This window comes from Sinocyclocheilus grahami, unplaced genomic scaffold (genome assembly GCF_001515645.1).
Source record: "Sinocyclocheilus grahami isolate Dianchi unplaced genomic scaffold, SAMN03320097.WGS_v1.1 scaffold823.1, whole genome shotgun sequence".
Taxonomy (NCBI): Eukaryota; Metazoa; Chordata; class Actinopteri; order Cypriniformes; family Cyprinidae; genus Sinocyclocheilus; species Sinocyclocheilus grahami.
Genome location: NW_015506002.1, coordinates 366097 through 382050, shown reverse-complemented (window position 1 = coordinate 382050; position 15954 = coordinate 366097). Strand labels below are relative to the sequence as shown.

Below are 15954 nucleotides of genomic sequence, written 5' to 3'. Positions count from 1 at the left end.
GGGGGGAAAAAACTTTTCCCCCCCCCCCCCCCCAATGAATGTCCTACTCTTCCTAGTTTTGATCATTTGGTTTGCGAAAACAGTAAGTCAGATCAGTGAGAAAAAAATACAGCAACCAGAGTCAGACCAGCCTGCAGGTCTGAGCCAGGTTTGGTGCTTGTAGCTTGAAAACTCTAGGAGGACATACTGACTAAATTTAGTCTCAGAAGAAGAAATAGTAGATCAGTAATGAATCCTCTGACGGGATCTGGTAAAGCAACTCAATCCAACAATTTTAAGGTCAATATGTGAATATTGAATTCTGACTTGTGTATGAATGGCACATTATCCTGGATTTTGTGAACTGAAATAAACCAAATTGGGATGCGAGAACGATACATGGCTGTCAGTGTGTACTGTAGCTGTTTATGCGCATGGAAAATTCTTTGTGCAGCTACAAATGAATTTACAGGTAGTGCATTATCTCATGCAAACCACGACTGACAATGGTGTTGCATAAAGATGTTTTCACAGCCCAAGCCGGAAAAGCAGCAGGTGGAAGCTATTACCAAGGAAGTGAAAAGCAGTTTATATAGCAGGAAATGAATAGTGGTTTAAGGCTTTGCACTTCATGCAGAAACCTGACAAGACATGAAAAATATTGTTTTCTTCTGTGTACTTTGGTTTGGAAATATGCAAATCACTTTCAGTGGTAAATTTTCAAACTTATAATTATTTAATAATTATAATTATTTTAAACATAAATGTAATTATTATTTTTAACCAATATAGTAATTATTATCAATGTCTCTTCAGATGCATCACTACAAGGATCTTCTGATCTGCTGAGAGTTCAGAAAGGAGAAAGCATCATTCTGAACTGCAGCATGAGAAACCGATATGAAGTCGCCTGGTATCACCTCAGAGCTAGCCGATTCAAACTTATGATTTCTGCACAGACAGACATAACAGGGAGAAAATTTCTGACCACCTACAATCAAAACTTTACTCGTCTGAAAATCACTGCAGACACATGGATCACCAGAGCCACGCTAGAGGTTTCTAGAGTAACAGAGTCAGATTCAGGCTTTTATTTCTGTGGAACAAGGTCTAACACGACAGAGATGCTCTTCGACAAACCCACCAGACTAGAGATCGAGGGTCAGCATGCAGAGGATCGGAGTACCGGTAACAGATTTCACTTCGACTTACAATTACACCTTCATTAATTTATCAGTGAAGGGAGGAATGGGGAAGATGAGATTTGTACATTATTTTTTAGTTTGGGATATATGGATGTTGCTGCTTGTGATTGAGAGCAGCATTTAGTATATTCACAATATATACTAGCCATTTAAATGACATGTAAATAATTTTGTGATTCATGCTTCTGAATTTTGGTGAATAAAGCACCTCTCAAGCAATTAGACCATGAAACAATTATGCATGTGACTAAACACTGGTGATGCACAGTATAGTATATCTTCATCATGACCCTCAGTAAACTTTTGACATGCAGGTAAACAAATTAAATATGTCTCTTTTTAGTGTTACATTGTTTTTGTTTAAAATAATGTATTTTAATTTTACATTTTTATGATTGAATTAATTATTAGCTTTTTATCAACTCACAAACCCACTGTAGTTCTTACATTAACCCCTGTTAGGGAAACCCTGGCGTAATAATTAATGCACTTCATGATGTAGATATCATTTTTTTTGCTGTTTTATATCAATATGGAACTTTTAATTGTTAGTTTAAAACAAGTTAAAAGGTAATAAGGCAAAAGTAGTAAACAAGGTTAAAATTGATCTAAAAAGTAATCAGAATACATTACCTAAAATGAGTAATTACGTTGCTAACTGCAATTTCCATCATGTAATCTGAATCACAGACTACAATTTGAAAGTTATGTAACCAGCACTGGGTGTAATACATGTCAGTCATTTCACAACTTGTCAAGAAATCTCAACTTACTATTTGACATTGCTTAACTAACCCACAACTGATAAAATTTAGTTTGAGAAGTCATATTTCTGACAACTTAAATGTCCATCTCACCTCACTTTTCTGTAGCACTTATATTGTTTTTAGGGTTTCTGCAAGTTTTAGAAAGTAAATTTTATTTAAATGAACGGAAACAATGTCAAATCAAATTTTAAGTAAATTCAAAGTTTGAAAATCCAAATTCCAACCAATCTCCGTTACTTTTTCATTAATTTTACAAAAATATCTTAACTAGAATATGGGAATAACTTTTACTGTACTTTCTGATCATACGGCAAAAAAGCATCTTCAGTATTTTTGTCTTGTTTTCCAGTGCAAATGTCAAAAAGCTCTTTAATCAAGATTAAATTACATAATGATAAGAAGTCTTGTTTTCTGAAAAATTATCAAAATGAAGCGAGCCTATTATTTAAAAAATCTGCCAATCAGCTCGGAAAAATCCACTTAGGTTTTCATTCCCCACTGGCATATATTTTTGTCTTGCTTTAAAGGGGTCATATGATGCTATTTTAAAGATCATTATTTGGTGTATTTGGTGTAACAGAATATGTTGACATGCTTTAATGTTCAAAAAACATTTTTTTTTCAAATACTGTACATTATTGTAGGTCCTCTATGCCCCGCCTCTCTCAAACGCTTCGTTTGCAACAAAGCCCCCTCCTTTGAAAAGCGCAGTCTGCTCTGATTGGCCAGCTGACCCAGTGCATTGTGATTGGCCGAACACCACAAGCATGCGTCGGAAATGTAACGCCCCTTACCATAATCGTGAGCTTCAGCTTTCAAAGTAAATATCAAGACGGTTAATAATGTGGTTAGTTTTACCATCAGTTCAAGCCTGAAAGAGCAACAGAGTCGCGTGACAGACACAGTGATGATGCAGTACACAAGCCGCGGTTAAGACAGCTGACGTGCTATGATTTCTGACAAGACAGTTCACTCTCCTGTGATGTGACTCTGTTCCCCTCACACACACACACACACACAACGCGTTATTCTGCGCTGCGCAAAGCTCCGCATTTGAACGGTCAATAGCAAATACTTAAACTAACTTGCTAGTAAATGTATCTTGATGTTGAGATTGGAAAACAATACAAAAATACTGACATAAATATTCTCTCTTTTTTAAGTGCATGCAACATTTAATGCCACGACTTTATGAATTTAAGAATTTGTACTCCAATTAAAATTTTTTAAGTTGTCTTAATTTGTGGAAGGCTGAATTAAAACTTTTTAAGACCCGCAGAAGCCCTGTGTTTTGATTGCTTACTGTGTTTGTAATAAAGTGATATATATTTACATTTCTTTTTGTAACAGAACTGCCAAAAGAAGCTGACAACACAGGTAACATGTTGAGCGTTATGTTGTTTGTTTAGTTCCTTTTAATGGTGTTACTACTCTACTGTGGAGATCCAGCACTAATTCTAAGACCTGTACAAACATGAGTAATTCTTCTGTCTGTTTTTCTGTAGATGAGGTGACGCTGACGGAGCGTGTGCTGATGTTCGGTGGCATTGCTCTGGCTGCGTTTGTGTTTTTTCTGGCTACAGTCATTGCAGGAGGAATCCTTCACTATCGCGGTTGGCAGAAAGGATGGAGCGCAGCTGGTCTGGCTGATCAAAAATTACCTAAGTGACACATTTATGTGCTTTATTTTAAAGTCACAATATATCCCTGGCTCAGATGTTTTCTCCTGCTGGCCAGATCTTTCACTTTAGAAAAGCTGAGATGTTGCAAATGTCACCTTTTTCAGCACCAGTGAAAACTAAATCTTAATAATTCTGTTTTTCTGTCTTTTTAACCTATCTTTGTTCATTGTCTCCTAATGTGATCTTGCTTAGGGATTTTAATATTCGTATTGATAATGCAGATAGTGTATCAAACAGCTTTGGTTTAAAACAATTTATAAATTTTCCTACCCATTTAAAGGGTCATACGCTGCATGGATCTTATGTGTTGTTCAGGTGTAGTTCCTTATAATTGCACATCATAATTTCCGATGTGTCTTTGTCAAATCATATGCTGGTGTCCTTTAATGCTCAGTTACCTGTATTCAACCTGTGCTCAATCTATGTCGTTTTGGAAAATAAAAAACATTGTCTCAGTTTTTGCTGAAAGACGTTTTTTTCTACCAATGGCCATTTTTCAACTGCAGATGAAATGGTTTTGCATTGCATTTACATTTAGTCATTTAGCAGACACTTTTATCCAAAGCGACTTACAAATGACAATGGAAGCAATCAAAATCAACAAAAGAGCAATGATATACAAGTGCTATAACAAGTCTCAGTTAGCTTAAAGCAGTACACTTAGCAAGGGTTTTTTACATTATATAATAAATAAAAAGAAATAGAAATTTAGAAATATTAGGGGGAATAGAAATTAATAGAATCCAAGTCTAAAAGGGACACTTTTTTAAAGAATATAATTAGAATAGAGAGTGCTAGAGTAAGAGGCTCAAATAAAGATGAAGATAGCTAAGGACTGAGTTGGGCAGGTCATTCCACCAGGAGGGAACATTTAATTTGAAAGTCCGTGAAAGTGATTTTGTGCTACCATTATATATTAAATAAAAAGAAATAGAAATTTAGAAATATTAGGGGGAATAGAAATTAATAGAATCCAAGTCTAAAAGGGACACTTTTTTAAAGAATATAATTAGAATAGAGAGTGCTAGAGTAAGAGGCTCAAATAAAGATGAAGATAGCTAAGGACTGAGTTGGGCAGGTCATTCCACCAGGAGGGAACATTTAATTTGAAAGTCCGTGAAAGTGATTTTGTGCTACTTTGGGATGGAACAATAAAGCAACGTTCACTTGCAGAACGCAAGCTTCTAAAGGCCCATAAGTCTGAAGTAATTAATTTAGGTAAAGGGGTGCAGAGCCAGTGGTGGTTTTGTAGGCAAACATTAATGCCTTGAATTTTATGCGAGCAGCTACTGGTAGCCAGTGCAAATTGATGAACAGAGGTGTGACGTGTATTCTTTTCAGCTCATTAAAGATTAATCTTGCTGCCTCGTTCTGTATTAATTGTAGAGGTTTGATAGAACTGGCTGGAAGACCTGCCAAGAGAGCATTGCAATAGTCCAGCCTGGACAGAACAAGAGCTTGAACAAGGAGTTGTGTTGCATGTTCTGAAAGAAAGGGCCTGATCTTCCTAATGTTGAATAAAGCAAATCTGCAGGAACGGACAGTTTTAGCAATGTGGTCTGAGAAAGTCAGCTGATCATCAATCATAACTCCAAGGTTTCTAGCTGTTTTTGAAGGAGTTATGGTTGATGAGCATAACTGGATGGTGAAATTTTGATAAAGTGATGGGTTTGTTGAAACCACAAGCAGTTCAGTTGAAGGTGATGGTCCGTCAAACAGAGGTGTGACGTGTATTCTTTTCAGCTCATTAAAGATTAATCTTGCTGCCTCGTTCTGTATTAATTGTAGAGGTGTGATAGAAGTGGCTGGAAGACCTGCCAAGAGAGCATTGCAATAGTCCAGCCTGGACAGAACAAGAGCTTGAACAAGGAGTTGTGTTGCATGTTCTGAAAGAAAGGGCCTGATCTTCCTAATGTTGAATAAAGCAAATCTGCAGGAACGGACAGTTTTAGCAATGTGGTCTGAGAAAGTCAGCTGATCATCAATCATAACTTCAAGGTTTCTGGCTGTTTTTGAAGGAGTTATGGTTGATGAGCCTAACTGGATGGTGAAATTTTGATGAAATTATGAGTTTGCTAGGACCACAAGCAGTTCTGTCTTGGCAAGGTTGAGTTGAAAGTGATGGTCCTTCATCCAGCAAGGAATGTCTGTTAGACATGCTGAGATGCGAGCAGCTATCGTCGGATCATCAGGATGGAATGAGAGGTAGAGTTGGGTGTCATCAGCATAGCAGTGATATGAAAAGCCATGTTTCTGAATGACAGAACCTTATGATGCCATGTAGACAGAGAAGAGAAGTGGTCCAAGAACTGAGCCCTGAGGCACCAGGGCAATTACAGCATTACAATTCTGCACTCCAAACGATTTGAGATGTTCACGCTCCACTGAAAACTAGGACTGTTTTGTTCATAAATTCTGCTCTGTGCTTCACTGTTAAAAGTCAAGGGCCGTCGTCTGGAGCATTTGTATGTCAGGACTGGACTTGTGGTACTTAGTTTAATTAAGTCTGAGGAAGGGAACACAAGAACCCTTTTTCACTGTGGTATATTAAAGCCACCAGATTCTTTTCCCTGTGATTTGTACTCTGTTGATCTTTGTGAAGCTTTTATGTATTTATTTATTTTTTTTTTTTTAGAAATATTGAAAATATGGATCAGCTGCATCAAATTAAGATTGTTGTGCTTTCAACATTTGTTCTGGCCAACCTCTAATTTCTACTCTTTCTGCTTTTAAACTTCCGAGCATGCAGGAAGTAGTCTGTTTTATTCAAAAATCTTGTCACTTAAATCCTATTCCAATGTATTTGGTTCAAGTCTGTTTACTTTCTCTCTCTTCTTTAATTACCGATATTATACACGCTTTGCTTGTTTCTAGTCTTGTTCCGTATCCACTAAAAACAGCTGTGATAACTTCTATACCTAAGAAACCGGGGGCTGATTCAAGTATTTTTGATCATTTTCAACCCATTTCTTATCTATTTTAAGATTTCTTTCTAAAATACTGGAAATGATTGTTGTAGCCCATGCGGATCTAAGAACATCTTTCTGATAATAGTCTGTACAAGGAATTTCCATCTGTCTTCCGTTCACGTCACAGTGTTGAAACTGCAGTAGTTAAGATTTCATATGACTTACTGGCAGCTGCTGATTCATGAAATTCTTCCTGTTGGCTCAAAAAAACAATCTGGCCAAGGCTAAATGTTCCTCAGTAAATATTGATATTTTTCCAATGTCTGTGTCTAAACAGGTTAAACGTTTGGGTGTCATCTTTGATGGTACTTTATCATTCGAAACACATATAAACAGTGTCATTCGCTCTGAATATTCCCATATATGTAATATTAATCGACTTCATCCGACTCTTTTGGTAAAGAGCATAGTTCTTGTTCATGCTTTAGTCACTTCCGGTATTGATTATTGTAATGCTCTTTTTTATGATTTGCCTTCAAAGCTTCTATATAAACTTCAGTTAGTACAGAATTCAGCTGCACAAATTATTTGCAGAACTCCTATAACTGAGCACATTACTCCCATGTTACAACACTTGCATTGGCTCCCAGTTAAATACAGTATCGACTTTAAAATCTTTCTTCTCGCTTACAAGGAACTCAATAATCTTGCTCCTTCATACTTATCTGATCTTCTTCATATCTACACTCCTACTCGCACTCTAAGATCATCTTCTGTACTCGCTATTGTTCTCCCTCGAATTCGCACAACTTCTATAATGTCTCGAGCTTTTAGTCATGCAGCCACATGACTCGATACCACAGGATATGCAAAATAGTGAAAAACTTATTGTTTTTAATTCTCAGCTTAAGACCCATCTTTTAGGCAGGCTTTTATGCGATTGCTTGTATACTTGTATTAGGTCTGTCCAGGCTGTAATAATGATTATTCTTGTTTAATGTTGATTGTTTCATTGTGAGGTGTCCTTGAGTGTCATGTAAGGCACCTATAAATAAAATGTAAATGAAAAAAATAAATCATCATTAATGGTTGTGATTATAATTCAGGTTTGTGCTGTTACTGTCACTTTCTTTAATGCAGCATTTATTAATTTAACGTGTATGATCAATATTCAAACTTAAAGTAGCATGTTTTATGAAACTGCAGTTTTAATAGAGAATGAGCTCAAAAAGAACAGCAAACATTGAATCCCATTAGACTGTATATTTACAGCATAACTTTGTACATAGAAGCTGAGTTCAAGAGAAAATATCAGTTGCATCTGTTTCATGGCACATAAACATTGATTAAAAATGTCTTCAATGTTAAATGTGTTTGATGATCAAATAAACAACAGTAAAACTAAGAAATCCCAGTGTTTGTAAAACCTGATCATTAGCCATGCTAAACCTCTTCAAACACAACTGTGTAGATACAATGATTTCCAATCTTTTCTCACAGTTTCAGAAAAACAGAAAATGGTTTCACATCAATGCCGTGCAATGTACACGATTTCCTGACTAACTGCATTAAGATCTTATAAATAAAACCACAAACATGTGAAACACGAAACATTTCCAAACATGAAACATTTCCATAATGCGTTTCTGCAGCCTGTGCGTTGAGGTAAGCGATGTGTCACACAATTCTGAAACCTTGAAAGCCTAAGTCCTGGAAACAGGCATTATTTGAAAATACAAATCAGAGTATTAAAGTTCCTTATTGCAGTCCTATTGTAGAAGTTCCCTATCATGTTGCACGTGGTTTTATACAGTAAATCAGAGTGTGTAGCAACTCTTGAACTGATATACCAGAGGTGTAAAGAATACCTGAAACCATATTTGTGTAAAAGTACAGAGTGAAAAATACTCATTACAAGTAACAAGTCTTAAAGTATCTGATTTTAACAGTACGTAAGTATTTTACTTATACTAAATATAGGCTCAAAGATGCACTAGTCAAAGAGACACACCAGTGGAAAACTGTAACGTTGTGGAGAAGCTGCGGAAAACCGGCAGAGACCAGGATCTATGCACAGGTGTTTAATAGAAAAACTACAACAAACATAGACAAAAAAAAAAATTTTAAACAATATATTTCAAGAAGGTCTCTACAGTGTAACAGTTAAATAAAATAAAGTTAAGTAAAATTAAAAAGTGAATGGATGCGCTGGTTTGGGCCTCATCTCAGAGATAAAACACCTGTGATTCACAAATACTTGCAGGAACTCACATTCACATAAAGCAGCCTTGTTGACACGTTTGTGTGAGTAAGAGCAAAACCCACAAGATATAGTGCTTTCAGTGCATCACAGAAATAAACTGCTGTAGAAAAAGCTAGATGCCATGCAAAATGTAATGTGTAACTGCAACACTCATTACAAATGTAGTGGAGTAAAGAGTACAGATACTAATTCAATAATATCTTTGATACTCAGTAAAACTACCAAAGATCCAAAAAGATACTCAAGTACAGTAACTAATTACATTTACTCAAGTAATTTACACCTCTGTGATATACAAGCTATTTTTCAATGCTTTTCACTGCTGGAACGGAAAAGGAAAGACTTTGTGGTTTAGTGTCTCTGTATGGTCTGATGACAAAATAGAAACATCGCCATGTTTCAAACTGTGAATAAGTGGGATGGAGAAATCACATCGCTGTTGTGTAGTGGTTTCACAGCAGTCACGTGACCCGTGCAGCTCTAACAGCTGATCTGAGATCAGATTTCTCCTCCCATCAAATCACATGATCATAGAGCTGTCAGGCAACAGGTGTTTCCTTCAGAATAAAAGTCAGAGTGTTTAAGTTAAATATTGAATTCATATGCAAGTGTTTAAACAAATAATTCACAAGATTATGTCAGTCGCTGAACATCATGCTACATTATGCTGATCTTCTGACAGCTCAGTCTGCTTTGATTGAATTCCCATTAGATGACTATAATGACCAATCATATACTATAGTGAGAGTGTGTGTGTGAGTGTGAACGTGTGTGTGTGTGTGTGTGAGAGAGTGAGTGAGTGAGAGAGTGAGTGTGTGTGTGTGTGTGTGTGTGTGTGTGTGTGAGAGAGAGATACTTTTAGTTTTGTTTCTACTTAAATGTGTAGTTAGTCTCATTAAACGTGCTGTGGCTTAAAAGGGTTGACATTTGAGGATAAGACTCTTTCAGAACCATGCAAGTTTTCATGCTTTTTATTATAAACCTTTTATAAAGCTTTTTAATATAAATATGAAGCTTAAATATAAAGTTGTGTTTGTGTTCTACCAATTGTGTTTCTCTGGAAAACTAAACCTGCAAGTGATGTGGAAAGGAGTCGGTGTGTTTATGCTTAATTTGTTTATTACTGCAATTATAATGATTATGATGATGTTTTTTATTAGTGCACTGTAAAAATTATTGTTGGCTTAACACTTAAAAAGTAAGTAACCATGACCTAAAATTTTAAGTTCACTGAAATTAAAAATTTTAGTTAATACAAAGAAAGAGACTGTTTGATCAACAGAAACGCACAGTATTGTGTTATCTGAATGTTAGTTATACAAGTTGATTTGACAAAAAGAAAAAGTGAAAGTGACCAAGTACTTGACCCATATATGACCCATACTTGGAATTAGTGCTCTGCATTTAACCCATCCAAAGTGCACACACACAGCAGTGAACACACACACGGAGAAGTGGCCAGCCATTTATGCTGCGGTGCCCGGGGAGCAGTTGGGGGTTTGGTGCCTTGCTCAAGGGCCCCTCAGTCGTGGTATTGAAGGTGGAAGAGAGCGCTGTACATTCACTCCCCCCACCTACAATCCCTGCCGGTACGAGACTCGAACCCGCAACCTTTGGGTTATGAGTCCGACTCTCTAACCATTAGGCCACGACTTCCCCCAAAAAAGCTATGATAACAAATCATGAAAATAATTATACAGCCTAGGGTTATTAATATAATAGTTATTACTCTGATGAGATGATTGATTGGTAGCGATTTTCTAAAACCTGTTGTGTGTGTATTTGGTTTGACGGAAAAGTCATCATAATTCACCGAGAACACACCAATTTCATTTAACATATTCTGTGATTTTTCCCTGAACATAATGCACTGGTTGATCAGCTGTCACTGGTCAAATGGTTTAAGTGATGTTTAAGTGTTTAATGTTTAGTATGTTGGACATTTAAAAGAGTTTTGAAAGAGAAGTTATGATGACTTGTTTTTTGTAGTTATTATTCTGCTGAAGACGACGGATGGCCATAATAAATGAGGTACCAGTCATATATTAATTAATTTTAAAACATTTTTATCTAACTGTAATGGTTTGTTATTTAATTTAATTTAATATATTAATTTATGCATTTAGCAGACGCTTTTATCCCAAGCGACTTACAGTGCATTCAGGCTATACATTTTATACCAGTTATTTATTAATTTATCTTCTTCAAGTAATATTAATAGCCAGCACAGCACTTGTTCACGTTAATTCTAACATTTTTAGCAATGACTTAGAAATGACTTGTGACTGGCAACCAGTTTATATTCAATGAAAATAATATAATTTGTGTTCATGTAGCCACCACCCACTACGTATATCAAGCTCCTGGTAACCACAAACACGTCAGCGTAACACATTCTTTTCAATGGTAAACACTTTTATCATGCATGAACAACATGTGTTAAACATTCAGATGAAATGAAAGTGATTATAGACAATAGAGAGAAAGACCACATGAATGAAAATTATACTCTTTTTTTTATGCAGAAACCTCCCCTACACTTAAGGTAGGGATAAAGGAGGCAACATCACTCTGCCACGTGAATATGAGGGCAGTGAGATTCCTGATATTGAGTTGAGTGAGTGAATGATAGAGAGAGAGAGTGTGTGTGTGTGTGTGAGTGAGTGAGTGAGTGAGTGTGAAAGTGTGTGTGTGTGAGTGAGTGAGTGAGTGAGTGTGTGTGTTTGTGATTAGAACAATGTACAAAGACGATTATAGAGAACAGAGAGAAGAAAGACCACATGTTTTTCAGTATGGAACGAATGCTGTCTTTTTATTTATTTATTTGTGTGTGTGTGTGCAGGAACCACCCCTATACCTGCGATAGGGATAAAGGGAGGAAACGTCACACTGACATGTGTACATAAGGCCACTAATATTGCTCAGATTGAGTTATTCAGTCGGTCAAGAGAAATAGATGTCTGTCAGACTGAAGAATGTAGTGTTCGAGTGTTTAAAAAAGGAAACTGTGACGTCGTCATCAAGAATCTGCACTTCAGTGATGCTGGGAAATACTACTTGCATGTCTATTACAATAATGATCAGACAGAGCTGGAGCGACTAATCAGGACGTACCAAATTTGTGTTGATGGTAAAGACATAACTGATCAAACATCAGCATCTGCTTTCTGGTTTTCTTTTAATAATTGTGTGGTCTTGCATGTAACCAGCAGAGATTATAATAATGATTGATGTCTTTGTGTTTCTCCTCAGATGAGATTTCTGTGAGCATCGGTGAGCATCTGGAGTTAGATGTTCTGTTGTCAGACTTTTAGTTTTGTTTCTACTTAAATGTGTAGTTAGTCTCATGAAACGTGCTGTGGCTTAAAAGGGTTGACATTTGAGGATAAGACTCTTTCAGAACCATGCAAGTTTTCATGCTTTTTATTATAAACCTTTTATAAAGCTTTTTAATATAATTCTAACATGTTTAGCAATGACTTAGAAATGACTTGTGACTGGCAACCAGTTTATATTCAATGAAAATAATATAATTTGTGTTCATGTAGCCACCACCCACTACGTATATCAAGCTTTTTTTTTTGCAGCACAGAAGTAAGCCGTTTTCCGTGAATGCATGAGACTTGTAGGTAAATAACTAGAAGAACATCAAAGTGCAGTAAACTGTACAAACCAGTGTGTTTATACAGTAATTGCAACAATACATTAAAATAATGTAAGAAATACCTGTTTGCAGTAGCAAGCAGCATAACTAGCAGATTTACACTGCTATACAGGTGCATCTCAACAAATTAGAATATGGTGACATGCCAATCAGCTAATCAACTCAAAACACCTGCAAAGGTTTCCTGAGCCTTCAAAATGGTCTCTCAGTTTGGTTCACTAGGCTACACAAGCATGGGGAAGACTGCTGATCTGACAGTTGTCCAGAAGACAATCATTGACACCCTTCACAAGGAGGGTAAGCCACAAACATTCATTGCCAAAGAAGCTGGCTGTTCACAGAGTGCTGTATCCAAGCATGTTAACAGAAAGTTGAGTGGAAGAAAAAGATGCACAACCAACCAAGAGAACCGCAGCCTTATGAGGATTGTCAAGCAAAATCAATTCAAGAATTTGAGTGAACTTCACAAGGAATGGACTGGTCGGCTATTTTGTCCATTGACAATTCAGGCGGTGAATTTCTAACTACTCCTCCAATCATACAATTCACACCAAACATTGTCAACATGATGCCAAAACACTGAGGATTCTAAATTGTGAATGATTTTTCCATATCTGGAATGGTGTTGCCATGGCGAGGGGTTAGATTTGATTTCATTTGGTTCTATATACAGTGGGTGTCGAAAATAATCAGCCCCTTTAAAATAATCGCATTTTGTTGCTTTGCAGCCTGAAATGAAGATGGACACAGTTATTGTTACATAATGACATAATTTATTGAGATGCACCTGTAGATAAATAACTGAAAGTGAATGAAACAGAGGCCTTGCTTATTGAAGTTAATAACACAGCCACATTTAGCAAAGATTTGACCTAAATATCAATTAAATTATTCAGTGTAATTATATTATGTTATAATATATACAGTATAAAAACCTTAGATAATTTAAAAACATCAAATACTTTGAATGAACGTTAGTGAAATGTCCGAAATGAATTCTTCAAAATGGAATGCAATGCGTTGTACAGTATAATAAATAATTATATTACAATGTGCAAAACAGCAGCATCCAATACTTGTAATGTTGTGCCCTGAAACACTGTAACATTGATCAGAGAAAGTGACCGAACACGAGCAAAACAACGCTCAGTCAGATCTGTGAAGTCAGATCCAAAAACACAGACAGCTTAACTGGGAAAATCCGACATTCTACAGGTAGCAGGAGGGAAGCTGGGAAGAGAGCACATATATTTATTTTTTTCAATTTTGAACATGTTTAAAGATTTTGTAAAGCTCTCAATTCCTTCTGTTTTACTTGCTCTGTTGTCTTGTGGCATCAGTTTTTGTCAGTTTTTGAGGATATACAGTATTTCACAGAAGATTATCCCTCACATTTTTGTAAATATTTTATTATATCTTTTCATGTGACAACACTGAAGAAATGACACTTTGCTACAATGTAAAGTAGTGAGTGTACAGCTTGTAACAGTGTACATTTGCTGTCCCCTCAAAATAGCTCAACACACAGCCATTCATTTCTAAACCGCTGACCACAAAAGTGATTTTGTCAAGATTACGTCAGTCACTGAACATATAATGTTAAACGTCTAACAGCTCAATCTGCTTTGAATGAATTCCCTGTCGATGACTGTATAATGATGACCAATCCTATACTCTTCTTTATAGGGAGGCAACACATATTTCCAAACTGTCAAAACACTCACCTGTGTGTGTGTGACACCTTTATTTTGGTTTCTACATAAATGTGTAGTTAGTCTCACTATAAACGTGCTGCTGTGGCTTACAGAGTATTGACACCTGAACATAAGACTCATACAGAACCATGTAAGTGTTCATGCTTTTTCATATAAACCTTTTATAAAGCTTAAATATGTGCTTGTGTTCTATTGTGTTTCTCTGGAAAACTAAACCTTACTGATGTGGAAAGGAGTTTTTTTTAGTGCACAGTAAACAATTATTGTTGGTTTAAGTGTAAAAAGTAATTAACCTGGTTCCCTTAAAATGTTACAACACTGAAGAAATGACACTTTGCTACAATGTAAAGTAGTGAGTGTACAGCTTGTAACAGTGTACATTTGCTGTCCCCTCAAAATAGCTCAACACACAGCCATTCATTTCTAAACCGCTGACCACAAAAGTGATTTTGTCAAGATTACGTCAGTCACTGAACATATAATGTTAAACGTCTAACAGCTCAATCTGCTTTGAATGAATTCCCTGTCGATGACTGTATAATGATGACCAATCCTATACTCTTCTTTATAGGGAGGCAACACATATTTCCAAACTGTCAAAACACTCACCTGTGTGTGTGTGACACCTTTATTTTGGTTTCTACATAAATGTGTAGTTAGTCTCACTATAAACGTGCTGCTGTGGCTTACAGAGTATTGACACCTGAACATAAGACTCATACAGAACCATGTAAGTGTTCATGCTTTTTCATATAAACCTTTTATAAAGCTTAAATATGTGCTTGTGTTCTATTGTGTTTCTCTGGAAAACTAAACCTTACTGATGTGGAAAGGAGTTTTTTTTAGTGCACAGTAAACAATTATTGTTGGTTTAAGTGTAAAAAGTAATTAACCTGGTTCCCTTAAAATGTTAAGCTCGCTGAAACTAAAAAAATTGAGTTAATGCAAAGAAAGAGACTGGTTTGATCAACAGAAACTCAAAGTATTATGTTATGTGTGTGAAGTGACATGTGGCCAAGTATGGTGACCCATACTTGGAATTAGTGCTCTGCATTTACCCATCCAAAGTGCACACACACACAAACTGTGAACACACACCCGGAGCAGTGGCGCCCGGGGAGCAGTTGGGGTTCGGTGCCTTGCTCAAGGGCACCTCAGTCGTGGTATTGAAGGTGGGAGAGAGCGCTGTACATTCACTCCCCCCCCCTACAATCCCTGCCGGTACGAGACTCGAACCCACAACCTTTGGGTTATGAGTCCGACTCTCTAACCATTAGGCCACGACTTCCCCTAGTTCTACATAAACCATAAAAAAAAAAACATTCTTACAGTGTGGAGTTATTCATATAAACATTTGATAGTTCTACATTTATTACTATTATGACGAAATGAAATTAAAAATGTATTTGTCTCAGGAAAGCAAGTCTGTATTTGTCACATAAACCAGCTCTTCTGTATTCTCAACAGGCCAGATTTCTTGCATCTTCTGATGCTGTTTTGCCTTTTCAGCGGTCAGTACTGCATTTTTGTTTATAAACTGTAACCTTTTTTTTTACAATTGCACCTGTACATCTGCTACAGCTTTATACGTTTGTCATCAACACTTGTTAAAATGTGGCACTGCTAACACTGTCGTCTCCTTCATGCTTCTTAATTAATCTAGTTGACTAAAAATAACTGTACTAGAACAATGTACAAAGACGATTATAGAGAACAGAGAGAAGAAAGACCACGTGTTTTTCAGTATGGAACGAATGCTGTCTTTTTATT

At 36.4% G+C, this 15954-nt stretch overlaps 1 protein-coding gene and 1 long non-coding RNA gene across 3 annotated transcripts in view; one reads left to right on the top strand and one right to left on the bottom strand.

The window, feature by feature from the left end:
* Window positions 1–1403, bottom strand: part of LOC107562437 (uncharacterized) — a 2030-nt gene extending 627 nt beyond the window's left edge. The window contains exons 1-2 of the long non-coding RNA XR_001605984.1: window positions 1393–1403; window positions 188–190 (exon numbers count right to left, since the gene is read on the bottom strand). This is a non-coding gene — a long non-coding RNA (uncharacterized lncRNA). The remainder of the gene's footprint in view (window positions 1–187; window positions 191–1392) is intronic.
* LOC107562436 (uncharacterized) overlaps window positions 1–4041 on the top strand; it is a 9940-nt gene extending 5899 nt beyond the window's left edge. The window contains exons 1-4 of one of the 2 annotated variants that reach the window (XM_016247071.1): window positions 613–691; window positions 796–1167; window positions 3302–3328; window positions 3457–4041. In XM_016247071.1, coding sequence (XP_016102557.1) covers window positions 631–691; window positions 796–1167; window positions 3302–3328; window positions 3457–3620 — 624 coding nt within the window. In that variant the 5' untranslated portion in view covers window positions 613–630 and the 3' untranslated portion in view covers window positions 3621–4041. Of the gene's footprint in view, window positions 1–612; window positions 692–795; window positions 1168–3301; window positions 3329–3456 lie in introns of those variants that run through there. The other variant, XM_016247072.1, reaches the window with a different exon arrangement.
* Window positions 4042–15954: the final 11913 nt, after the last annotated feature.